Here is a 26391-nt window from a genome sequence, read left to right on the forward strand (position 1 = left end):
TACAAAACAAGCATATGATTCTTTCAGGATCGCCAGCTAATCTCTACATCTCTCTCTTCTTATGCTTCCTTTCAAGTTAGGCACCTGCAGATGATTATTAATAATCATTTCTACTTTGCCATAAGCGTCAAAAGTCTTAGTCAATACTGGGACTTCATTTTGACTGACACTTCACCAACACAGAGAGGAGGGGACAGACCCCAACATGAAGAGTTCTCAAATGAAATGAATGGCTGGTGTCAAGGCTAACAGAGAAACAGAGAATTTGTGCAATACCCTGCAGAGGTTGTCAGAAAACAAGCCATAAATCTCGTTACTGTTCCTATGGACTTTCAGCACATGAAAAGATTTTGCCACGTGATTATTTTGCATACTTAAACCAAAGGTTTTAGGCTTAAATCAAGGAAAGTCAGAAGACTGGTATAGCTCACATGTGGAACAAAACAATGACCAGCATGTACTGGGGCGTACTGGCTTTACATGTTTTCAGGCATATATATAGAGCTGTGAGGTGGTCTTCCAAGGGCAGAAATTACAATCCCATTACGAGAACAGAAAATTCCAGTTTAAGGCAAAATAGCAACTGATTCTGCAAAGGTAGGGAGGATGAAGGGATAGCCCAATAATATATTTCCACAATTCTAGAAAATGGACATATCTTAAAACTCCTCACTAGTTTCTTTCTTCGAGAGAAGAAATACTCACAGATCATCTGTCATAAAGACCTTAGCCTTGTCCACATACGTTTCTTAGAGCCAAATTTAGTTGTCACTGACCTGTTCCACTCGGATATCAAATTCTCCGTTCACCTTCTTCCCCTGGAAATATTTGGCCCTGCAGAAGAAACAAGAGAGACAAACATGGTTAAAGAATATTTTTTGCTTTCATTACATACTGTTTTGCTTCTGCATTTCCCTTTTTGCTGAAGAATTTTTGTCCAGGTCACAGCATGTTTTCCAATTCCTATCTTCTTTCAGCTTTCTGTTCTCCACGAGAAACCTGCCAAGCCAGATGAAAACCACATTGGAAAGTTCCTTCAATGCTTGTGACTTTTTAGTTTTATTTTCAAACTGGAAAGCAAATGCTCTCCTAATCTTTTCCAGAGCACCAACTCTAATCAAGGATTCCTTGCTCTATCTTATTTAATACTCAATCTTCATTCTGTAAAAGAAGAGCAACATATGGCATGGCACCAGAAACTTCTTCTGATGTTGAGCAAGGATCTTTATCATGACAGGTGAAGTGCTTGTGAAGCCTATTCTCCTGGTTTCTCACTGCAGAGCTGCTTTTTGATTCTGTTTGTCTTTCTGCTACTGATTTAACAAAACAGTATCTGCATCTACAATGTCACTAATGAAGGATCTCTTCTCAGTTCAGGAGAAACTGAGTTTTCTTTCAAGTTGAACAGTGTAATGAGAAGGACATATACCTTCTACCACTTCTGCTCCTAGCTGCCTACTCTATGCAGACAACAAAGCACTTTCAGAAGGATCGGTTGTTCATGAGAGGGGAAGGATGACAGTGGTGTTGGAGAAGAAAACATAGGAAAACGGCAGGCAGTTTTAAGTTTTTTATTCATATTTGTGTATAACGCCCCTTATATTGATTAGTCAGCAGAGAAATCACCACTATAATTTCCCTTGAGAATATTTCTCCCTAATTCTTCCCCTTGCCAAAGAAAACAGAAGAAAATATTAATTTATTTTCTAAGACCTCCCCTAAAAGTTTAGGAAGACCATGTATGTTCCAAAAAATCTCTTCTATTTGGAAAGCATTGAAAACACAGCTAAGCCCTGCAAGACCTGTTTCTAGAGACAAAGTAACTCTCTGCATTCTGCTTCCAGTTGGCAGAGGACAGAATAAAGAAGTAAAGGAAAACGAGGGGAAGCCGGCTTTGCTCCCTATTTTACAGTATTAGCAAAAAAAAAGAAGCTGGCTCACATTTTTACTATGTGTCTGTTTGTTCCAATAAAAAAAACAGAGAGACAGTAGGAAGGCAATTTTCCCCATGGCTAAAATATACCAGTTTTCAGCTAAATGCTCCTCTCCCCCAGAAATATGCAGTGTAAATAAACAAAGTTGTTTCATTTTGTCATTCTGTCTCAGAACTAAGTCAAAATTTTTCATTTTATTAGAAAAAGACACAAGAAATATCAAAAGTTTTCCACTTCATTCTAACAAGGTTATCTGAAGGCTGTATCACGCTTCCCTTCCCAGATGGCCCATCCATCAGCATGGTGCTAGTAAGACCTCTGCATAGATGTCAGGGAGGGACAGTGTAGCATCCACATGTGACCAAGACCCAGTGGCCCTAGCAACCCCTATCCAGTATAAAAAGCAGAGCTCTGGCCATTTTTCCTCCTTTTTTTGAATTTATGAGTGTTGCATGAAAAAAACCAGCAACTCAGCAGACAAGCTGAGACATCATGCCTCTAACAATAAACAGGAACAGTAAACGCACTTGATAATTCCATCTGGAGGCATAGCTCTAGAGGCTCTGGCAACATTCCTTGCTCCTAAACATTGGGAATATTGCTGGAACCAGTGACTTCTCAAAAACTGGAATGAGCTTTAAGTGGGCCCACAGGAACTGGTCTGAAATTTGAGGCACGCTATTCACTGGTACAAGTTTGGTTTTATTCCCAGCATGCTCATAATGTATACTCCTTACCCACATTTATGAAACACACTTCCTCCCTCTATGGGCTCTTCTCTTTGCTGACCGGCTGGTTGCAAACTCCTTGGTGCTCCTTTGCTTCAACTTGTAATGAAGTGTGATTAACCACAGTCTTCAGCTCAGTGCAGATGGAGCAAAGAGGCTTCCACTGTCTAGTCCAGGAAATTAGCCTTCACACAATTAAAGAATCCCCTCTCCCATCTCTGCAGTACTGGCTCTGATCATGGGTAGTCACACAGAAGGAACATCCAGCGTGAAGGGTCATTGGAGTAGAGCAAGGGACCTCAACTTAGACACTGCGTAACCTCTCATTCTTATCCCTCTTTCCACACAGGTTGTCTCATTCCATGTCTCAGATAACTTTCTTTTAACAGCACAATATACCACTTTCTTTCAAAGACAGCCCCCCCGGAGGGTTAACCTGCTCTGAATGTCTCTGAAGACTACGGGTGCTAAGCAATTTGTAGCCAAATAATTTGATCAGCTCATCACTTTGATACGGCTCAGGGTAAGAACGAAACACTTCTTACTGAAACATCTCTGAAATGGGTGGAGTGATGTTTTCAATTCGCACCTGGGGTTTTGGAGCCCTTGGGCAGTAGAGGCTATCATGTTGAAATGAAAACTGGCTTTAGCCTCACCCTGAAGCTCCTGAAATTTCAAGCAAACTGGAATCAGTGCTGATACTGCGGAAGTGTCATGATGCCTTTGCTGCAAGCGGGAGAGTCTTTTGGTCAGTATTGTGCAACATATGAAATCGCTTCTGGTCCCTACAGTGGACATGAGATGGAGGAAAGGAAGAACACACTGCTCGGGCGGTGATGCAGGAGAAAGACAGATGGATGTTTCTGGCAGGTAAGACTGTGCAAAACATTTGTGGATGCTCTCTACACCAAAACCACCTGAGCAAGGCTCTTCAAGACCTCTGCCTAGGAAATGACATGCTGCAGGGTTATCTAGTCAGCTTGTAGCTCTGCAGGGGAGCAGGAGCTCACACAGAAGACCAGAAAAAAGCCTTTCTGGGGAGCCTTAGAAATGTCCCCATTCACCTCCAGCACAGCCAACTGCCAGCAATCAGAGGAGTGGCTCATTGCAGTGGGAGGGGTGCTGTCTGCCATCCCCCAGCTAGGGACACCAGGCAAGGCCCTGGCCAAGCAAACTTATTCCCTCTCCCAGGCAGCCTGCAGCACTGACCACCACTTGGCTGGCCATCCTTTTATTTTAAAGCATGTCAGATGTTCAACCCACTCGAACACAGTGTTATAATTTGGTTAGGCAGGGTGCAGATGGGGTGGTGTGGTTGCTGTGATCTCAGTAAATTAGCATGAAAACATGTTTTGACTGAAGAAAACTGCAAGGCCAGGCTCAAGAGCAGTCCCTGGGTGGGATTTACAGCGCAAGGCAATGCATTTAAATGTGACCGCACAGGCTGGGAGGGAGGAAGTACCATAATAAACAAGCAAAGGTCTGCCCTGGCTTCCAGGGAGAAAGCTTGCCTTGAACCCCTCTCTCTTTGTGATGAAGAAGCCGCATGCTCTAGAAAAGGACATATTTTCTGGGTTCAAGGGCATCAGACAAACATAACTTCTGCTTTCTGCCTCAGCCCTGACATGATTACAGGGCCACAAGAAACATGATGCCTCTTCTTATAAAGCAATTTGGAAAAACTAAAGGCTTATTTTCCAGAGCTGCCATGAAACATTCCCAGTGTGTGTCAGTGACCGCCGTTGGAGGAAGCATATACACAATTTTCTGTCAAATATGGAGTGTATCCTTAATAGCAGCAGAGAAAAAAAATCAATTCACCTCCAATTACCTACATAAGAGATAATTCACAGGAAGTCCGTGCATAATATTAGCGCCCTTAGGTGTCTGCAAAACATCTATCTGAGCAAAGGTTGCCAAAAGTGATCCAAGACTGCAAACACACCCGTGAGACACTCAAAAAACAGAGTTTATCCCTCTGGTACCACCGACAGCTGGGACGGCTTCTACTGCACCTATCCCTGAATCGGCATGCTCCCCTGCACCTTTTTACTAATGCCCATCATCTGCAAACACAGGGATTCAGTCCTCATGGGGCATGACGTTCCCTGTAAAAGCTTCATGTGTCACCAGGCCCAGGGGATCTAGGGCTGGGCCAGTGGGCTACAGGTACTGGAGTTGGGGCTGGCCTGAACCACTGTGCTGCTCCTGCGTCATGGGGAAACATGGCACAAGAGAAGCAACTCCCACATGTGGAGTAGGGTCTTCCAGGATCAGCAGCAAAGGGCCAAAATTCACACACTACTTCTGTTAGGAGAGCACAGACCATCTTGTAATTTCTCTTTGTATGATAAACAACCAGTTACATCTGCCTTGCTCTCTTTCTGCTTTAAAGCAAAAGTAGGTGCAATGAGTGCTCAACCCAACCCATGTGCTCAGCACAGGAACCCAGCAGAAGCTATTTGTGCAGAGCTCGTACTGCATCTCCTGGAGTTATTTCTTGTCTCTTCCCTCCACTTTTATTCTCTCAGTGCAAAGAAGCATATCCGAGTTTCTTCAGAGGACTGCTTCAGTGTTTTCCTCTGGATCTGTGGGAAGCAAAGACATCAGGGATGCAACAGGGGACTGCACAACTTCTGCCAGGCTGGAAAATGCTCTGAACAGGAAAGAATAGGAAAAGATGTCCACTTGTCACGCATCAGACAGAGAAAGTGCCCAAGGAGCTCTTCCCAGGTACAATGCCACTAGACAGTAGCCCACGTAAGAAAAGGTGCAGAACACTGGCCTCAGCATCAGAAAGGGAGTAACCAGGGGGGACAAGAGATTTGAAGAGGTCTTGATGGCCTGGAGGAATTCAGGGATTCAAAGCTTAAAGCTGGTTTTGCAGGTGGATTACCTGGGTGAAGCAGAGGTTATGACACTTTATGCAGCTTTGAAGACAGGCTGGGTTTTTTGTATTAAATGCATGGGACTTCTTCAGGGTATCTTGCAAAATGTCTCCCGTATGAAGCAATTTTCTAGGATAGGAAGGGATCAAAGCAATATAGCTCAAATCTTCCTGTAAGAGACCTCAGTCAAGCTAACGTAGCAAATGTCATTGCAATTGCCGGTAGTATATCTTGGAGTAACTGGGAAGCCATCCTTCAGATGAACAAATAAGCCTAAGCCCAAATCCTCTGTAATGTGAATGAACCCAGGCACTTTTTGGGGCATCACTGTTCAGCAGAGGCCTTGAGCTATAAACTCAGGAGCAGGCTTGTACCTTCACCCCAGGAATGTCCTCAGTATCACTCAGAGTGTGCCAAAGAGGAGTACTGGGATATTGTAATGGCAAATTCCTCCAAATCCTCTGACTAAGCTTGGGCCTCTGGAGCAAGACACAACAAGCAAAGAAAGCCAAGCCACACTTCGGATGAAGACCACTTCTCATCCAGAGCAGGAAGCAGCCTTTCCCACCTTGCAGAGGGGCCAGAGCAAAATATGCTGAGGAAAGGGGAAAGGTGCCGGATTCTTGGGGAGAGGTGGGCAAGGGAGTGGGTGGAGGAAAGAGGGAGAGAAATGGTGAAGAAGAAACCTGAGTAAATAAACCAAAAGGGATCCATGGGTAAATTCTGGAATTATCTGAATTATTTCCCTGGAATCACATTACACTGTTTCTCTCAAGCCCCTTGGGAAAATAAGGCACGTAATTTCTTTCTGGATCAGGCTGGAAGAGGCGAGGCTGAAGCCCCCAGGATTGGGTGTGGGGGACCTCAGGGAGGGAAGGGAGGGGGTTAGCCACTGTACAAAATCCCCGTGTCAAAGGGCCTGGGGGCCCAAGTGATGCACAAGGCACTCACTGTATGTCTGTATTGTCTCCTTCATAAAAGGGGCTGGGACTGGGAAAAAGGAGGCAGTTTCCAGGATACTGGCCAGCAGCCGCTGGAATGCCCTGACCCCCCCAGCCCCTACACACTATAAAGGCAGTGAGGAGGGGAGCGGGGAGGAGAGATGCATTTGTGCCCTTTTTTCTTCAGGGGTGAAAACAAGGAAGGTTTTCCTTTCAGGGGCCAGCCCTCAACCCCTTCACCACTTCTCCCCAGTTTAGTAATTCCCAGCTGCAAATAGTAAGGACTTTTGAGACAGTCAAGCTCTGACTGCCCAGGGCATAGGGAAGAGAAAAATCACTCCACAAATGCCGAGGTTGCAACCTACTGGAGCTTTTGTTCACATCTGCTTTGGCCCAGAGACCTTTATGCACTGTTCAGCTGTGGGATGGACTGGTTGGTAGTTAACATTCTGTAAGAGTACCTTGGACCAGGGGTAGGGGGGTGTCAGGATGCTAAAGGTGGCGGACAAGCATGATGGATGTGTGCTTCGACACTTCAGAAAACAAGGTCTGAGTTACAGGTTAAATGGAGCAGAGGCAAGTGCAGAAAGAAGGAAAGGATACCTTCACTGTACAGAGAGTATCCAAGAGGTAAATCTAAGTTTTGTGTTGGGTAAAAAGTTAACCCTAAATACACTGATACTTTGTCAGGAGCTCCACAAAAGTTTCAGCTCCAGGCCTGGGGTGCCCGTACCTCCCCGGGGCAAGATCATGTTGCTCTCGGTGCTGTCACCACCTAGCTTGCTGGAGCCACCAAATCAAGAGCTAGCTCAGCTGCATTGCAGGTAGGTCCTTGGTGTCTGAGGTCGGGCCGTGGGAACAGACTGACTTTGTTGCCTTCTGGGAAGAACCACAAGACCCAGCCCACTCTCATTACCGTAAAACAACCCCCAAGGCATTATTAGTTATGGGATCACATCAAGGAAAGAAACGCCTCTCCTGAAGAGGTTTGTATTGGGCTGTGATGGTGGTGTGTTGGGTTTTTTTTTCGTATAAAGGAAGTCCTCGTGGTGAGGTCCTTGATGAGGTCTGAGATCCCACCCTACAGGGCTGGAAGGATTTTCTTGGCTTGAATGCATACAGAAAGGGAAGCTTTGGGGCAGGAAGGGAGAAGGGTTTTTTAAATCTTCATTTGTGAGTCCTCCCTTTCTCTCACAGAACTGAAGGCCTGTTTTCGGGGGAGACCTGGGTTGGCAATCCACCAGCACTTTAACGACTGCAGACACAACCATTCAGGCCGCTCTTTCTATTCAAGGAGCTATGGAGTCCCACACAATACCGGCCTCCCAGCATCTTCCTGTGCCACCTCCTGCTTGTGAAATGGGGGTAATCAAAGACATCGCCCCCCCCAAGAGAAGAAGCACTAGTTAGTGCAGTGCTATTGCTTTTGAGCACAGCTTTTTGTGCTTCTCCAAGCTGTCAGGATAGGAAGGACACTTTGCTGTAGGTCTGGTCCCCCACCCAGAGTACATCGCGGTCACATTCCTCCTGGTGACAAAAAGCTAAGGGGGGCGGTGTGTGGGGTCTGTGGAGGTGGGGGGCTGGTTTAAGTAAAACATGAGGTAGCAATTTTATTTTGCATATTATCAAAATAGTACATTGCTGGAACTTTTCCACGTTGCTAAATCTAGATGGTATGGCCTGGAGCTGTTTGCAAGGGGTATCATTTTGTTGAGGATTGTGTAATATTTTATTCCAGCCCACTTCTGCTCTTCCTGAACTTGAGGAACAGGGGAGCCAAGCTAACTCAGACCAACACCGAGGCAGGCTGCTGGCTTTTAAGCAGAAGAAATCTGACTCACAAACCTTGAGAAATACATCTGAAGGATTTTTTTTTTTAATATGTACAGGACTAGGCAGGACATTCTGAGGTTAAATTCTATGCATTTATAGGAACTCTGGTAAAGCAATTAAGGTCCCAGATTTGACTTGTATTAGCATATTTATAACCTGGTGGGGAATGTTTTCCATATTCCCTGCGCCTATTTTTGTAATGATACTAATCCTTTACATTTCTGTATCACCTTTCATTTAGCAGGACTAGATCCCAAGTTGCTTTACATATGCAGGACAAAAATACAGGCACACATGATGGTGATATACCTAAAACAGATTGGAAAGCAATGTGATAAATGCAATTTATTTAATATCTTTGACAATCTTACCTCCTTTTTACCCCTATGCCTGTATGCTAGGGAATACAGAAACTCTTCATGCTGCTTCCAAGTAAGTACATGCATGCACACACATACATGTAACACAAACTTGCCTTCTCTTTCCCTAAAATTCTGGTTTGCCCTGAAGTCAGACTTGGCATGAATTGTAGGAACAGAATATTCAGCCCTGTATAAACATGGATAAATGACAAAAATGTAATTTTTTTAGCCAGATTCATGAAAACAAAAATTTTACTTGTAGTTTTTTTTGAATTATAGCTGCGTAGCTGCACAGAACTTGTGAAAATTTAAAAGGTTACCCTGATATAATAAAAGCTAATTCATTATCACTTACTGTCAGTTAACACCAAGTTAGATGATTTTTGGTTTCTTATCAGGAAATATAGAAAAACTTTGCAATTTAACCTGCAAATTCCTGAGGTCAAGCTTGAAGTATCGATTCTGAATAATAATAATAAAGATAAATGAGAATGAAGTCCAACTTCAAAAGCCAGTCCAGAACTTCCAATTATATTTAACTGAGATAGTACAGAAGTATTCCTCTGAATGGGAGCCTTAGTATACCATCTTCAGCCTACTGAAAGCATGAAATAACTCATGACACTCATTGAATATTTTTGAAAAGGAATTAATTGAAAAACAGTTAGAATTTAGGAAGTCCCATGTTGATAAAATTCAGTATTAGACTGTTATTATTTGACCAGTTATAGTGTCAGACAGATGACATATTTAAATCTGAATATTGTTACATACTATCAAAAGTAAAAATAGTTTTATTTCAATAAAAAAGTGTTGACAATTTCCTCTGAACAGTGTAAAACAGTAGTCCTGTCAGGTCAGTCCATAATTAGACCTGAATCATTACATTATTGTTATACAAAGAACCATTTCAGATTTATTAAGAGGATTTCATTCAGTATGAATCACAATTTTTCTCTTCTTTCTTCTTTAAATTTTTAGAGACAGTATGTTCAGGCAGATTTGGCTGTAAAGTAAATGGGAAAAAAATAATGCAATTTTGTGTCTCCTAAAATATCCTCTGCTGTTTTTTTTTCTGTGAAACATGGCACCGTCCTTGTGTGTAGAACTGTCACATGCAGGGCACATGTATTTTGTGCAAGACATCATGTAACACTGTCAGCATTTGAAATGGCTTGAAATTTGGACAAAACACACCAACGGCTTTGAAAAGTGACATGAGGCACTTCACAAATGCAACCAAGATATCTAACAAATGCAACAAGAAAAACTTTGTTATGCTGTCTGGTCCAGAAAGGAATGGTTTTAACACATGTTGTTAATAGGAGCCTTAGCTGGGCTTGATCACTTCCCCAATAAGCTGTTTAAATACGAAGTATTAAGCTAGAAAGCTGAGCACTTTCGCAGAGGATGGGGGTTAACAATTCACAGTACTAAATCCTGTTTGATCTGCTGAGAAATTCAATCCAGCAAGAGCATGATTTTACTTAACAGTGCATAGGGTGAGGGAGTTGCCAGAGGTGGGATGTTTTCCTCTTGGCTGAGATCGGGCTGCCGGAGCTGGCTCATCTGCCATTACATGGAGTCCTGCCATCCCCCTTCCTCATGGTCCCACTCCCTTTTGCTGCGTGCTTGCATGTGTTGATGTGTATGTGTATTCATGTCTGAGCTCCTTTTTTTTTTCTGGCAGCTGCTGTAGGTGAGTTGTGGATGCATTTTTGGAAGTCTCAGGCACTGATACTGCTTGCCCAGCCCACAAGAAGGTGCCTTGTTCTCCATGTGGAGGCTACTCAGCTGAGATATGTGCCATTGATGACTGAAGAGAAGCAGAGTTTTTCCCTAGCATGCCAATGCACGGATACATTCACCCCATGCTGTGGGTGCCTCTGAGGGATACCTGTCAAAGCCAAGAGCACAAGTGAGACATACAGGTGATGTTTTCCTCTTGTGCACATCCTGCATGCGATAGATTCACTGTGTGCTTCCTTGCAACACACTAGATCTGGGTCTTGGAGAAGGATGGAAAATTTGTCAAAATGTTGCCACTTTAACAGAAAGCTGGGAGAGTTCCCTTGCTTTTAATAGAATGTAACTTTCTTTTACTGCTGCTAATGCAGAAAGCAGTTAATCATAATCTGTGGGGCTCACATTATTTTTATATAGTACTTTTTCTTTGGAATAAACAAGAGCATACTGCATGTCAAGAGTGGTAAGGATTTTATGGAGGAAGACAGGCCATGGATTCCCATGGATGCTCTTTGCTTCTTCCAGATGTCTGAAAGAAGTTAAGTGCTATACTGTACCATCAGAGACACAGTAGCTCCTTAAAAATTGAAAGGATTGGCATTTGTCACTTTAAAAAGCATTCAACACGTACGTGCTTGTTTGGATCGTTAGAGCATTTCGTCATGCACTTGTGTAACACCTCGTCCTAATCCACCATTGTAGCTCTTTGCCTCTGCTATAATACACACAGTGATGATAAATTAATGTCTGGCTTGACAATATTGCTACAGTCTCTAATTATGAGAAAGTGTTTTTGTTTAGATAAGAGAAATCAAATGGCAGATTCCACTGTCTCTCACCCTTCCTATGTGTGAACAAGCTAGTCCTTGTTGTAAACCTCATGTAACTTGCTGTAGGAAAGGAGGCATTGTGGAAGTCCCCCACCCTTAAAATAAAGGTAGCACTCCAATAATTATTTCTTGGGGAACTTTTCTAGTAGACTTAACTATTTCAAAAGGAGAAGGAAAGCGTTTCTTGGAAACCAAATACAAAGGTTTCACCAGTAGCAAGATCCAGAGCAGACAGAGGTGAAATGGATGATGCTTCTTCCAAACCCAAAATCACCAGCACAGAAGTGACAATATGTTGTTGTTCACGCTTCAAAGCCTGAGACTGTTTCCATATGCGATGCAGAGTGGACATCCAGAATCCCTAGATAACTAGCTTCTTCAGCTGTGCTCTCACAAGGCAAACACTGCTGCCTTGGGCTGATCAGCTTGAGCTCAGTTAACACCCTGGCTGAGACCAAGAAGATGACTGGCGTTGCTCAAAAGCACCTTACCAAAAATAAACATCCATGAGGCCATGGAGCAACTGCTCTGCAGTGCTGGTCTCAAGGACTCACTGAGTTTCCTGGAGACATAAAAATCGACTCCCAAACAACAGTCCTGGCCTACTGGAATGGTTGCATTGGTGCACTCTCTCAGAAATGACTACATGCTACCTTTAGGCTGGGGAAGTTTCTAGGCATGTGTTTCTGTCCATGCTACAAAGAGCCATGGAAATATGTGGCAGGCAAGGGTTAGTAATGTTGTTTCCTCGGTTTTCATGTCATACATATGCCAGGATATGATCCTGAATGCATACACTAATTTTGTGCAGTGCCTTCACAGTATTGGAGAGGCTGAAGGCAGGGAGCCTTTGCAAGCAGCATTATGTGATATCTGCAAACCTGTGGAAAGAGGCAAAGAGCTGGGAGAACTGAAAGTGGTACTTCATCACGTGTAGAAACTGCTAAGGTATAGACAGCAGAGGGATAGCCAAGACAGCAGGATGCATGGAGTGCTTACACACAAGTGGAACAGTGAAAACAGCACGGGTAGCCATACCTCCTCTTTATACTTCCCAGCTGCTGCTCCTTGGGCAAGCTCAGCTCACAGACCACAAAGTCTGCATGACAGAACAGCAGCTGGGAGATATAAAGGCAAGGATTTGAATGCAGCCTGGATTTAAAAACACTGCAACAGAGTCCAACCCCTCCTTGTCCTTTTCCCTGCCCAGACTACCTTCAGCACCATTAATCTCAAGGAAAAACTAGATTGGCCTTTGAGCTAGGGCTTTCCTCTCTGATTACAGTGTTTGGACTAAGAAGTGTCGGCTAAGCCCCAGATACTAAAGCTGTGCATTAGAGGCGCTCCCATCCCCAGCTGGAGGATGCTATGTTAAGGGACTGCCACCTGTCAGCATCTTCAAGGAACTGCAAAAACGCTAAGCAGAGATGGAGATTGGTGAGCATCAGCCTGCTGGGAGACTTGTGTGTGCACCCAGGAAAGAGAGATCAGGGTTGAGCCAGACTGGTGTTGTCGACTGAACTTCCTGGTGTTAAGAGCCTGCTACTGTGATAAAAGACACTAGGCCAGTGAAAAATTTGATATGGTGACCACCTTATCACGGACTTTCCCACTCACTTGAAAAGTTGTTTTTCCTTTTAGAAAAATCCCACTGCTTTCCCTCTCTTACTTCAAGTTGGCTGAAGAAGTTTGACCTAGTCGTACTCAGTCATTGCCCCTTTTCAGCTGAGAGCTAAGCTCTTGCTTTGTGAAGATACACCCAGGGAGGCAGGTCTCACCTTGTCCCCACTCTCCTGGGAAAGCGAAGAAGACCAAAGGTGACAACTTTACTGAAGAGAGGCGTGGGATGAAAAGAACAATAAAATAAACTCCCTTGGCCAACACCTAGTAACACAACTTCTTTAATTTTGATGTCTTTTATACAGTCCTCTTGTCTGTGCTACCCTTTTTTTCTGTATTGTGACAAGCTGGCAGATGAAACGAACATCTCCTCAACACATGCTCTGGATTTTCCCCCAGGTAAGTCTCTCGACTATCTTGCCTAAAGCTTTCTAAACCAGTTGACTTTGAGAGGAAGCACACAGCAAGCAGTAAGTAATTTCTCTAACATTTCAGAAGACTTCAGTTGTCCTACCCTTTTGAAAGTGTCCTTTGCTGCCTAGTGTCACAGGAAGCAAACTTCCAAACTTTTGTTTGTAAATAGAGACCTTCATGAACAAGACAAATTGAGGCTTAGTTGAGCCTGAGAGCCTTTTGCCAATAGCTGCTATGCTTAGCAGATGAAGGGCTCTGGACCAGCGACTGAACTCCAGTCATTACTATTGGTAGTAGTAAGCTTGGGTTATCTTTTTTTAGTTTATATACAAATTTGTATACAGAGAAAAGCTCAAGAGAGATTGAGAGCTAGAGATATTAAGTCCCTTTTCATTTTTAGAGCCAAAACAAACAGTAGGCTAAGGTCCTGAATGACACCACTGACACATCTTCAGTTGTGACCTCTTGGGACCATTGCTAGATGTGACAGCTCAGCTAAGCCTGCTAAGCCTAAAATGCCTTATGTGTGCTCATATATTGAGGCTATGAAAAAGTTTGCCAATGAGTACCAAATGAACATTTTTTTTCAAGAAATATGTGAGAAAAGCCTACTCTGCCATTTATACAAGTCACTAGACAGACACCGCCCTGGAGCCAGAGTTGGTGACATACACATGAAAGTATCTGTGTACCCCCTGCAGATGCCCCATGCTTCCCAGATCGCTCTCACCCCTCAAACTTTGTGGAGCTAAATTCAGCAAGGAGGCCCACAATGACTTACCATTCTGTGTGTGCATCATCAATCACCAGCAGGATCTTGGGTTTCTGGGCCACAGGTGGTGTAGGGCTGGCCGAGTGATCGATTAGTCCTGCAGCCGCTTGCGTCGTTTGCTTCATGGCACTGGAGATGGAGCTGAAGATGCTGGTGCCAGTAGAGGAAGAGTGCACGGGCTGCGGTGGCTGTGGATGCTTTCTCTCCATGGCAGGAGAAACCGGGGAGCTCGTGGAGTTGTCGGGGCGCTGCAAGTCCATCATGTAGCCATTGGGCAAATTTGCCACAAAACTACTGTCTGAGAGACGCCGCCGGAGGAAATTCATTGTTGCAGCGTTCTGTGGGAACCTTCTCAGCAAGAGCGAGACTGAATGACAGTGTCACTGGTCCCGGGGAATGTTTCTGTGTGCGTGTAGGGTACCTCCTTGCAGCCCAGACAGGCAGGCTTTCCTCCTTGAAATCCTGCTGGAGAAATATGCCTTAGTTTTTCAGCTGTATTTTCTTTCTCTCCTGTGGGAAGAGAATCAAAGACATATATGAGACAAATACTGTGAGTCCGACATAAGAAGTCATCTTTTGGCCTTTTAATTCGGTACGTAATCAACAATGGGAGGAAAAAAAATACGTTTCTATGCAGTATGCTACACTAGTACAGCCAAACAGATAGGACAAAGTATGTTTCATGGTTCTCTCTCACCCCAAAACATTTTCTGGTCAGGGCAGACCAGCTTGCACTAGCTTAGGGGGTATCAATTCTATAACTGTTCCCTGTGGGGAAAGAAAAATTATTCTGACCGTAAATGTCAATTTTCAAAAGAGAGACAGATTATATCTGTTACTTTGCATGTCAGAAATAACACATGCTTGTTACAGAATAACCAGCAAATGATCCAACAGGGTAAAAAATTGTATCATCTTTGGCAGGCTTGTAAGCAAGACTCTGAATTTAAAGGAAAAAAATATCCTAAATTGAAATAGCTTGTAGAAAATAAATAGTGGAAAAACCCCTATACACATCGTGATCAAGTTCAGTGGCAGCTTCAAAGTACATGTCTCTGTCCCTGCTGTTCTCGGCACTCAAAATTAGACTTTGAGCCAGGTGCATGCTGGTGGTTGCTAGACATAGCAGACTACTGATTTTACAAGTTCGCTTGTAGGATTTTTTCAGGTACTCAAAACTAGAAGTTTGGATGTGTGATCTTCACATACTTTTTTTTTTTTTTTTCTGCTGTTGGGTTTTGTGTTTTGTTCTGTTTTAAGAAGAGAGGTCTCTTACTCTGCTCATCTTTTCCAATGAGAAAATGGGCACTGTGAAATATAATTATCTGGCTCTTCTCCCTTGACCATAGTATGATGACTTTGTTTTTACCCAGAACACTAAGGTTTTCAGTAGCTAAATAATCCCACAGTGTTAGTAGTTACTTTTCTTAAAACTTTTTACCTGTAGGCACAGCCCAGAAATGAGACTTCCACAGTAATTCCACAAGACCTTTTATCTGCTGAGACAGCCTTTGAGTCTTGACCAGAGGCTGGTTGGTGAGATTTAGGGGAAAAAAAAAGAAACATATTTCTGGTAAAACATAAATGTTTTCAAGACAGACACATCTGCAGTAACAAAAGTGAGAGTTATCCCATACATCAAGTGAGATGAGTCACATGAACTCCTGGTATCACTGTTGAATCATGCCCCAACCCCCTTCAAGTCTTTTTGAATGAGCCCCCTACAAATGAGTGGCTGAGGCATGAGCGAGGTGGGGGGTCGGTCTGCGGTCTGTTCTCCCTAGTAACAAGCCATAGAACAAGGGGAAATGGCCTTAAGCTGCAACAGGGGAGGATCAGGCTGGATGTTGGGAAGAATTTCTTTACTGAAAGGGTTGTCAGGCATTGGAACAGGCTGCCCAGGGAGGTGGTGGAGTCACCATCCCCAGAGGTGTTTAAAGAGATGGGTAGATGCTGTACTTAGGGACATGGTTTAGTGGTGTTGATAGAGCTAGGACAAAGGTTGGACTCGATGATCTTGAAGGTCTCTTCCAACCAAAACTGTTCTATGATTCTATAAATGCTGGAGCTCCTTGCCTTGGCCTGCCTGGTTTGACCTCCGTCACTGCTCACGTTCTCATCCCAGTCTCTGATTGCCTCCTGATGGCAGGAAACTGTTTTTTCCCAGTTGGTCCAAGAGAGCTCAGTGTCTGCAAATCTCCCTCCTAGAGCTGTAGCTGGGAGGTCATGGAGCAATTAAACAACTTTCTTAAAATAAGGTGTCATTTATTTTCATCTGTATGGATTTACAAAGCTTTAGAGACAAAGGATTCAGACCTGTCTATGTATGTACCTCTCTTAGTGCCCAGAACCTTAGGGAGTCTCAGATGAGCCTGCCTGGAATAAACGAGCCACAAAGACCTCTTTGGCACATGTGCCCCAAGTCTTGTCATCTATCACCACCCTGACCCCGTGGGCACAAGACCCATCTGGAGCAGAGGGCTCCCTGATGAAGCTACTGACATTGGCTTATTAGAGTCAATTTTTCTTTTGATTTCCCAGCCCTGGCAGTACAAGTCCTCTGACTTTGCTGGAGCCTGGAGCTAGTCTTTTCCCAGGGAATAGCTCAGGAAATCTTTAATGACTTCCTGCCACATTTACAGTCGATAACATATCTAGAGGCATTGTGCTGACTTCCCGCCTCATCCTGGCACACCCAGTGACTGCACAACATCAGCAAACGCGTGCACCGGTAAGTGCTTCGGTAGCACCAACTGTTTATGCAGCAATTGTTCCAAAAAGCAGGTAACATACAGTATCCGTTAATTATGAGCTGGCTACTCCTCATACATACACCCACACAGCATTTGGTCTGCTCCTGACCTACTGCCGTAACTGTGAGTGCCAGCACAGAGCCATCCACTGTTACCCGTCCAGGATGACCAGAGTGGTAGACCCTACAAAGACTTTGGGGGATTTACACAACAGGCTGGGTAAAAACGCATTGCACTGTCCTCTGCTCAAGAACCTGTGTTTTCTACCTTGCACAACACAAATAAGAAAAATCTCCTCACGTTAATGACAGTCCACTCAAGAGAAGGTCTAATCCTGGTTAAGAGGAGCATCCCAGAGATCTATCTACTGTCAGAAGGGGTCCAATTGAGTATGCTGCTACAGTGTACAGCAATTAGGCATGCTCTCTTGGAGGATCTTGGTGTTAACTGGCAAGAGGTGGGATGTAATTTCGATACCAGTCTTAGGAGAAGCAGTTTTAGCATGAGACACCTGCCCCTTGCATGCTTTGCACAGCTGCTCGTTCCTGCTGTGGCAGCTCTCAGCCACGGGAGGGAACCTAGCCCCAGCTGTACAGGCTGGTCAAGTCTCTTTTCACAAGCCAGAACCCTTGGGACAGGGTCCAGCAGGACTTGCACGCTCTTGAAAGTGTTTCTCCCCCACTGCCACGTGCTTGCATAGCTACTTCCCCCTCTGCAAGCTTTTCACTCTCCAAAAGAACATGGGCTACTTGCGAAGCATCAGCCAGAAAAGCAACAGGCAAATGTCTCTGCTCTGCCCTGCGCTGGGAAGAAGGGCACAGAGGCACATGGCGTAGGATGTCCCAGGCCTGGGAAGGGCCAGAGTACCCCATGATGCACCTGGAGAGCACACAGGTTTCCTCCACAAGAGGGCTTCCCAAATTGTGCCCTTCAGGGTACTGTTTACAATAAACATTTTATCATACTTATAGCAAGGCCATATCCACTTGCCTTCCTGGACCCTTTTAAACAGCAATATTTACAGTGACCCATCATTTTTTCCACCATGGGTTTGGTAGTAGAAGATGTTGCCCAGGAGACACTGGGAGCTGGCAAAAACTCTCTTGTCTAGAGAGTTAGGGACAGTGTACTGAGGCTGGCCTTTCCCTCTGCCGGCTGGCACTGCATCCACTTGCTGTGAAGACTGGGCCGCATGCCGTTGGCTTGGGAAGGAAGGAGAGAAAACCTAAGCAATTGGTGTCACGGGGAAATCTCCCTCCAGCAAAGCACGTGGAGACTAAATTCAAACAGGATGACACTGCTGCAGCAGAGAGCGATGCCTGGCTCCAGTCTGGGATGCGGAATGGCAAACCCACCAGGAACTTTGACTTTGAGCATGTCAAAGTAATGGCACAGGCTGTCCTCCTCTCATTACCTACATTTCTCTAATGAGCTAGCTGATGTAAATAAAATAGACTTTCTCTTTTTTGAAAAAGGAAGTTACTGGTGGCTTCAGTGTATTGATTTATCAATTGTCATTAGTACCACCACAGAGGAGATCTTCTTTGCAATGGTAACAGTGTAAACTGCCAGCAGATTCCTTTGTTTAATGGAAAACTTCATGGTCTGCTTCCGCATCATGCACACTTGCTGTTATTTAACCTTCAGCGATAGATGTTTTCATACAGGCACAGGCTGAGTAGCTTAGGACCTCATTTTCCTACTGCTTGAAACTCCCCATGGACATATTGAGGGCCCAGCAGGTCAGGCCAAATCTGGCTCTATGCAGCTCTCACTGCATTCAGCTTTCATGCAGCACAACATCCACCTGATGTGTGTACAGATCCTACCTTATCAGGCAAGCGTGGCTATAACTTCTTCAAAGCCAGGAGCCAACACCTCTTTCAGAAGCAAGACAAATCTGTGAAGTAGTATTTTGTCACTCCAGAGCCACAGGTAGAAGAGCTGCTGGTTCTACACCGTCAAGTTGTACCTTGCCTCTGTGCACACCAGCGTCTTCCTCTGGCTCACACTGAGATAAGTCACCTACTTAGTGCTATGCCAGGCATGAACCTGCCCATAGGAAGGCCTGTAGCCCCCTGCACAGCTGAAATAAAGTCCATGGGCTGCTTCCAGGCAAGACAGCAGCTCCTATTGAGGGGATTTGGGCTATATTTCAGGATGGGAAAATAATAAACAAGGCATAGGAGGATGAGTGAGTCCCGAAGAAACACGGCATGCAGGAGAGAGGGGGAGAGGAGGAGGAGGAGAAGGCACAAAGAGAAAGGGAGGAAGTAAGCAGGAATCAGTTTAACCAAAAGACAACGCTGGAACACACGGAAATCCCAACAATGAGAGCACAGTCAGGGAATCAAAAGGAAACGATGTGAGCAACTAAATGAAGCAAAAGCAAGGTCAATTAGAGCTGACCTTGAAAACAACAGCAAAGAGGCTGGCACTGTCAGCCCCTTACTAGCATGCAGTTAAACTTCCTGGCTGATATTTTCAGAAGGGCAAGGGAGGGTAAGCAATCTGCTCCCTCAGCACTTTGAAAGAAGCCAGGCACCTATCTGCTTTTTCTCAAAGATCCGCTCCACAGAGACGCAAGTTATCTCAGAAAACCTGTTGACATGTGTTAGAAAACAAGAACAAAATGTTCACTTAAACCTCTTACTGGATTACTTTCTAATGTGTGGTAGCACCCAGAGGGAACCAAACTCAGTTGGCTGGTATCTGTTAATTGTGCTCAGATTTCCCCCGAGCATGCTATCTATGCTGCCAGGTAATGAACTGATATGACCATGCCAGCCTGCATCTTAAGAGCCTCAACAGAGCAATGCAGGGGTGGCAAGATGGAAAGCCAGCATGGATGTCAATAGTAGAGTTTATCCTCCCACCTTGCCATAAAGGAGCTGCACACTTCTGCCCCATGATGGATGGAAAAATGAGGGATTGGTCCTCACCTGATATTAATAACCCTCACATCCATTTTGCAGATAGCTATTAGCATGCATCACCATTTTAAGTTATTCCCATATGTCCTTTTCTGCCTTCAGGCATATTGATACACTGTGGGATTGAACTTCTGTGGAGAGACAGCCATGTTAGGAAGCTCCAAATCCAGCTAGATGGCTTTCCACATATATTTTCAAAAAGAAGAAAGCAAGAGATTTTTTAATTATTGTCAAGCTTTCAGGGTTTCACCCTGAATGGCTTCAACATTCCCAAGCTTGGCATAGCATAAGAATTGAAAACAGAGTAAAACAATTAGTTCTGAAATTACTTGGAACTTTTGTTGAGTTTTTACCTCACTTGCCAATGTTTTGGACTCAAGAGGCTCATGTGTTCGAATGTTTCTTGGTAGTGGGTTTTTTCTTGGTAGAAATTCCTTAAATCAGGAAATTAGAACAACAGGGGTTAGAAGAAGAAAAGGAAAAGGATACCCTAGAAAAACTGCCAAGTTTTTTATACGTGAAGCATATACAAAACCTGTAAGGGTTGGAAAGACTGTACGCTGTCCTGAAGAAAAGAGGAAAGAGGAGAGATTCCATGCCTGTGTTCAGTTTGCAGAGAGCTTGCCCACGCATCAGCAATGCAATACAGCTCTAACATAGAAACTGGTGGAAATTTTCCAAACCATGTAAAACTACAGCACAAATTCCACCTAAAATCAGAGGGGTTTGTGCATGTGGGTGCCAGAGACACTTCTGGAAATTGTCTATCTGCTATGACTGACACTGGCAGAGCCTTGCTGTCTCTTTGAGGCAGTTGGAAGAAGTTCAGGACCCTGCAGCTAGAGGGGGTGGCAGGTAGGGGAGCAGAGACGGCATGCCATCAGGACAATAATGCTACTCAGAGCCCAAGTTCCCTGTTGTGTGTCAGACAGTTGCTCGCCAGAATTCCACTTGCTTCTAAATTCTTTTTTACCTTTCACAACAGCAGTGATTTCCTTTGGAAATGTGCTCTTTAAGGATTTTCGCAAGAAGTTGTGTCTTGTGCACCCAATTTCTCTGTTTAGAGAGATCCTTAGAGATGCCAGGGGGTCTCTTTGTCAAGAATGAATCATTTTACAATGTTCAACATGCTTCATTAAGCCACTGACACATATAAAGGTACAACAATTGTCTTGTCTTATTTCTGCATTCTCGTAGACCTTAAAAATCCTCTCTACTTTCTCGCATGACTATTTAACTGGAAAAGTCTAGGCTTCACAAATCTTATTTATTTTTTCTGTTTGCAAAGCTGTCAGTGCTTTCTATCTAGCAGTTTCACCATAGGGGGTTTGCTTTATCTGATCCTGGAGATGGTGGGTGTGCACATACGGAACTGAGTGCAAATGGGATCATTTCCCAAGAGCTATACCCATTACAGAAAATGAGTTAGTCTGTTTCCTCTTTTGCCTGTTATTTCATAATGGCAGGCAAGGAAAGAAGAAGGAAAAAAAGAGGTTAAAATGACAAAATGTCATTGTAAGATCATCAGGCTTTCAAGTAGATTGCAAAGGAAGATGATTAAAGCCATGAACAACAGTGAAAAATTTTCTAGTGAAAAATAAATCTGAATATTATGATAATACTCTATGGCTTTAATACTGCCAAGAACATGTTATGATGTGCTATTTCTTGGAAATAATACATTATTTCCTTACTTTATTCTCACTGTGGAAATCCTGTTGGCACCTAATGGCTACAGTATTGTCTCAGTGGCAATATCCCCATGTCAATGAGCTTAGGGAGGTCTTTTGTGGCCTGTCTCTGTTTAATATCAATACTTGCTTATCAGCAATGACAGACCCAGCTCAACTGGAGCAGGCAGTAGGGGGGCAAAGAAATCCTGTGCTAATCCTTGAATACTATAGAGCCATCTCCATCTGAAAGTCAGTTGAGTTGGAATGTGGTCTCCATTTTTTATTTCCCCAGAGTATTGTGGTCATTCCCACCCTGAGCAATAGCGACACTAATGCTTCCATTATGGCTAATGCTTACACACATGCCAAAGTGGCTCCTCACAATTATATTACAGAGAAGCAGAAGACAGTAGTATGAATCAGGTAATTTGTAGAGATAAATGCTCTGCACGTTAACCAGATGAAATTGTAAGAAGGAAACAAGCAGGGCTCTGAAGTCACCTTCTTTTTCCTTCTTAGTTTGGATGTGAAGAAGTTCGTGTTGTGTGTTTGTGAGGCATGCTCTAAGTTTCCTGCAGTAACCGTACAAGTCCTGATTTCATGGTGATAAGAGTAAAAGCAGTACCAGACACACCATTAATAGAGCAGGGATTTCCTTCAGCTGAAAGACGCATTGCTTTGAAGAGTGCTGATCTGAATAAAATCAAGAAGCTGGATGTGTTTAATATGTAGGGCCTGCCAATATGCATTAGGGCTCATCCAGATAAAAGATGCCTAGGGGACTGACAACTCACAGGTTCTCAGAGGAAACTGCAGCAGCCTGCCCAGTGCTAATGGGGCTCCTGTCTTGATTATGATCACATGCTCTTCCTCATTCTTATGCCATTTTCTTTCTACTGTATTTCAGTTCTGCCACAATAGACTGGTTATTCAAAATGCAGGTAAACAGAATATTTTGTTTCTATAGAGGGAAAAAACTTAACTGAATTTGCATCTCAGGCTCTGTGATGACCAACCCAAATTGTGCTGAGCATTTCCAAGAGATGTTTTTCTTCACTTTTTTTTTGCATGATTACTATTGATCACATGGGGACGCATAAAAAGCTGTATGCATTTGCGCAATATATCCCTTTTTCTTGCACCACCTACCCACACATTTCTCACCCCAGCAAGCATAAGAATCCCCCTCCGAGTCTAGACTGAGCACCCCAGCTCAGTGCCCGAGCCCCCAGCTTCATGAAGGCCAGTGACTATAAAAGTTTGCGTGTTGAAACTTGTAATACCTGCATGGCTTTGTCATCCCTATGCAGTGACAGAAATTGTTAAAAAAAAAAACAAAACAAAACAGAAATTTGGGGCACAACGCCTTAGCTTCAAGATTTCAGAGGCTGGCATGGATGGCAGGGTGTTAACTGCAGCAGGCTGAGGAAGCATGTTTATTCCCTGCAGCTTTGCACAAAACTACTCACTCATGAAGCCTGGCCACCCCCTGTTAAAGCGACCAGCCAAATTCTGCCTCCGCTTGCACTTACATATTCAGTGTTTTCCATAGGCTTAAGCTAAAGTGCAGAGCTGATCTTCCTGCATGTTGTAGTACGGCAGTCAGTGCATTAAAACATCCAAAACATTATTCTCTATTTCAATATTGCACACAAAAGGAAACCAATTTTACGGTTTCAGTACATGGAAACAGTGGGGTTTTTTCTTGATTTTTTTTTCTTACAGACTTTTTACTTTGAGCAGGACACTTAACTGCTTTGCGCCTTAGTGTGCCTGATTGTATAATGATATTTCTGTTAAATAAAGCATGGAAAGGCTAAATTGGGTCACATTTGAGAGAGACCGAGATGTGCAGTGATATAAATACAGATTGCAGAGGTGTTTTATAATATACAAAGTAAGTATGGCAGCTGTTTAAAATTAAATCTGCCTGAGTTTATTACTTTTTAACATGGAAGAATATACAGAGTTCTCAGCTCAAATGAGAGCTGCTGAGGTCACCAGAGTTCAGTTTCAGAGCTGGTCACTGAAAAAACTGTTGTGGATACCCAGAAGATGTTAATTGTGTGAGAAAGCAGTGCATGAGTGATCTTTTATAAATAAGACAGGTAAGATGCAAGGATCTCTGTCCTCTTTCCTGTCTACTCCAATGCAAACACAATATTCAAACATGACCCAGTCAGTGACTGAGTTATGAAAATCTCGTATCATCCTTCAACTCCATAGAAGTAGTGGATCACCTTCACATGTTCGTGATAGACCCTGCACATCCACACTTATTTTCCTAAGAGCTTCAGGAAGAGCCCTGGTTAAATCACTTCATATGGAAATCCACATGTAAAACCAGGGCAAGAGAGCATCATACTGTGAGTGCTAATAATAATGTACACTGCATGATAACAAATACATAAAAGTCCTTCACTATTATCAGCTTAATCACTTGCTCTCTTCTTGCTCCAGCTCCCCATCATTAGTATCTCATTCCTGAAAGATGATAATTGCTTTGGATCTCTTCAATTACTACCAAAGCACCGCAGAGCACTTGTAAAGAATGAAATAGATTTGAAGACTAGGATCATTGAGCTTGGCCTCCCACGTAGTGCAGCTTGTGTAGTTTCTCCCAACAACTCCTGCCATGAGTTTATAATTTCTGATTGAAAAACCAGTTCCAAGGCTGGTTTGTAAATATTCACCAGCGTGGTCCAAACCAGCCCTGTATCTAAGCCATCACCACTGCCGCAAGAGCAAAGCAGCAGCTCCCTGAAAGCCTAAGTGAAGAAAACAGCATTTCATCCAGCTGTGATGATCTCCCAACTTCAGCAGGGACGGCGTGACCATATGACACCCCAACGCAAAGACACTTGCTTAAGCACCCCAGAAGAGCTCAGATGTTCACGCTGTAAAGCAGCAGCTGTGTCCTGGGCAGTCAGATCTTGAGCAGCAGCTGCTGCCAGTGCATCATCTGCAGGGCTAGTCAGCGCCTGGCAGCAATCCCTACCTGAGCTGATTTTTCAGTTTGCGCTACCCTGAACGTTGAACAAGAAACACTGCCAAGAGATGCAGGAGATGGCAGCTGGTTTGTCGGCCTTGGCCCTGCCTTCCCTCTGCCTGTTCATCACTGAGCCTCATGGCAGAGCCCATCCCCTGGGGTTGCTGCCAGCCATGGCCCACCAAGATTTCTTTGCTAGCAAGCAGCAGCAAGGCTGCAGGCTTCAATCAAACTGTTGGTCTTTGCTTGCATGTCTGTGCAATCACAGCACATGCCTGATGTTTCTTAATACTAATGAAGCAGCAGTAGCAGCAACCTTCTGGCTAGAGAAACTGGTGGAAAACATAGTTAGTAACTGAGTATTCCCACCTAGTAAATATAACAACTGCTCTGTGTTAGCAAAGAAACATGAGTTTTGCCAGGAGGAAGTGCAGAACCTGCTGTTAGTTAAAATGGAAACCCTGGCTGTATTTGGTTTTCAGAAGTGTTCTTTAGAGGCTCACAAAGATTTATTGCTAATGGTTATTCCACTTATCCCCCCAAGATGTTAGCCCTGACCATACGATGAAACAGGCACGTACTATGCTCTCTTTAAAAAAACCAGAGTTTTTCTTACCTGCCCATAGCCGTTGATGCTCTACCACTGAACACAAAAGCATGCACGTAGGAGGTGAGACAGCTAAAGAGTCTATTCATTTGTCACCACCTACACTGCTCTGGGAAAATATAGTGGTCTTACAGCATTGTGTGAAGGTAACCAGCTATTGCTTCTGTTAGTCCAAGGTGTGGGAGGCCCTGGGGAAAGTTGCAGTTGTAGATGCTTCATTAAGAATTAAACCCTATTGGTGTCCTCTCTGTTTTCAAGCCAGAGGACAACTATCTCAGAACTGCCCCAAGGTCCTCAGCAGGTCACAGTCGTTTAACAACCAGATGGAGAGAAAAGGCAGACCAACAGAGACAGAGCTGAAGGTGTAGGTTCTTCAAACAGAAGCACTAAGGTCTTTTCAGCCATGGGGTATGGGAAGAATTACAGCACAGAGAGACTTACACAAGCAGGCTAAAAACGGTCCGGTTGAAAATTTTTATGTTTGTAAGAGTAGGTTGAAAACCAGACTGCTCATTTCAAAGAAATGTTTTGATTTCAAAATATTTTCTGCTGCAAAACAGCACAACAAATACTCCAAAATATCTTGTAACATCTAAATGTTGTATCAAATATCCTATACATATGTAGGCTTTCTTTTCCAAACAAATTTTTAAAGATGGCATTTCCAGAGCCTGTCTCACACTTGATGAGCTGTGGTATTTCAGTGGAGAAATGCTGCACTGAAATGTTGCTGGCTGACTACTACTAACAGGAGGGTTGAAGGAGCATTATGAGGTTTGGATATCAAAAGATAACAGCACGTTACTGTTATTATTTATCTCAGGCAACCAAAACTGGTCATAAAACTTTCTGTCCAAAAGATGAAATGCCACAGCAATGTTGATGTTCATGTCTTACATCTTCCTCTGATTACTGCATTACTTTTACTGCAACATTCAAACTCCAATATTGTGTGCAAGTTAGCAGAACAGAGTGTACAGAAAAATTTACAATGTTACTTATTTAACTGGTAACTATCTCATAAAGCAGAGAGTAAATTCCTTCCCTTCCATCTCAGGCAAAATTGTCACCAACTTCAATGGTATTCTGACTGAAAAAAAATAAATAAATTGGGGTTCGGATCTGATCCCTCTCTTTCTGACTGCAGTGGAAGGCAAATGATCTTGCATGGCTGGCATGACTTTTGCAGGAGATGTCAGGTAGTGACTTCAGAAGATCTGTGACTGCCCCAGGTAACTAAAGGCACTGTCCTGCTCTTTCTGTAGGTCGTTCCTAGGGAGGGGAACAATAGCTATGCAGTCTGACCGCGGGGCTCAGCAAAAGATATGGCACTTTCTTTCAAGACAGAGGCATGACACGTAAAGCCAG

The 26391-nt window shown here is 43.8% G+C and overlaps 1 protein-coding gene across 2 annotated transcripts in view; it reads right to left on the minus strand.

Moving 5' to 3' along the window:
* Positions 1-14394, minus strand: part of SYN3 (synapsin III) — a 179278-nt gene extending 164884 nt beyond the window's left edge. For both annotated transcript variants that reach the window (XM_086468573.1, XM_086468580.1), the window contains exons 1-2: positions 14078-14394; positions 777-834 (exon numbers count right to left, since the gene is read on the minus strand). In XM_086468573.1, the coding sequence (XP_086324699.1) occupies positions 777-834; positions 14078-14394 (375 nt within the window). The remainder of the gene's footprint in view (positions 1-776; positions 835-14077) is intronic.
* Between the last annotated feature and the right edge of the window lie 11997 nt (positions 14395-26391).

Source organism: Leptosomus discolor, chromosome 1, assembly GCF_034619465.1.
Source record: "Leptosomus discolor isolate bLepDis1 chromosome 1, bLepDis1.hap2, whole genome shotgun sequence".
Lineage (NCBI taxonomy): Eukaryota > Metazoa > Chordata > Aves > Leptosomiformes > Leptosomidae > Leptosomus > Leptosomus discolor.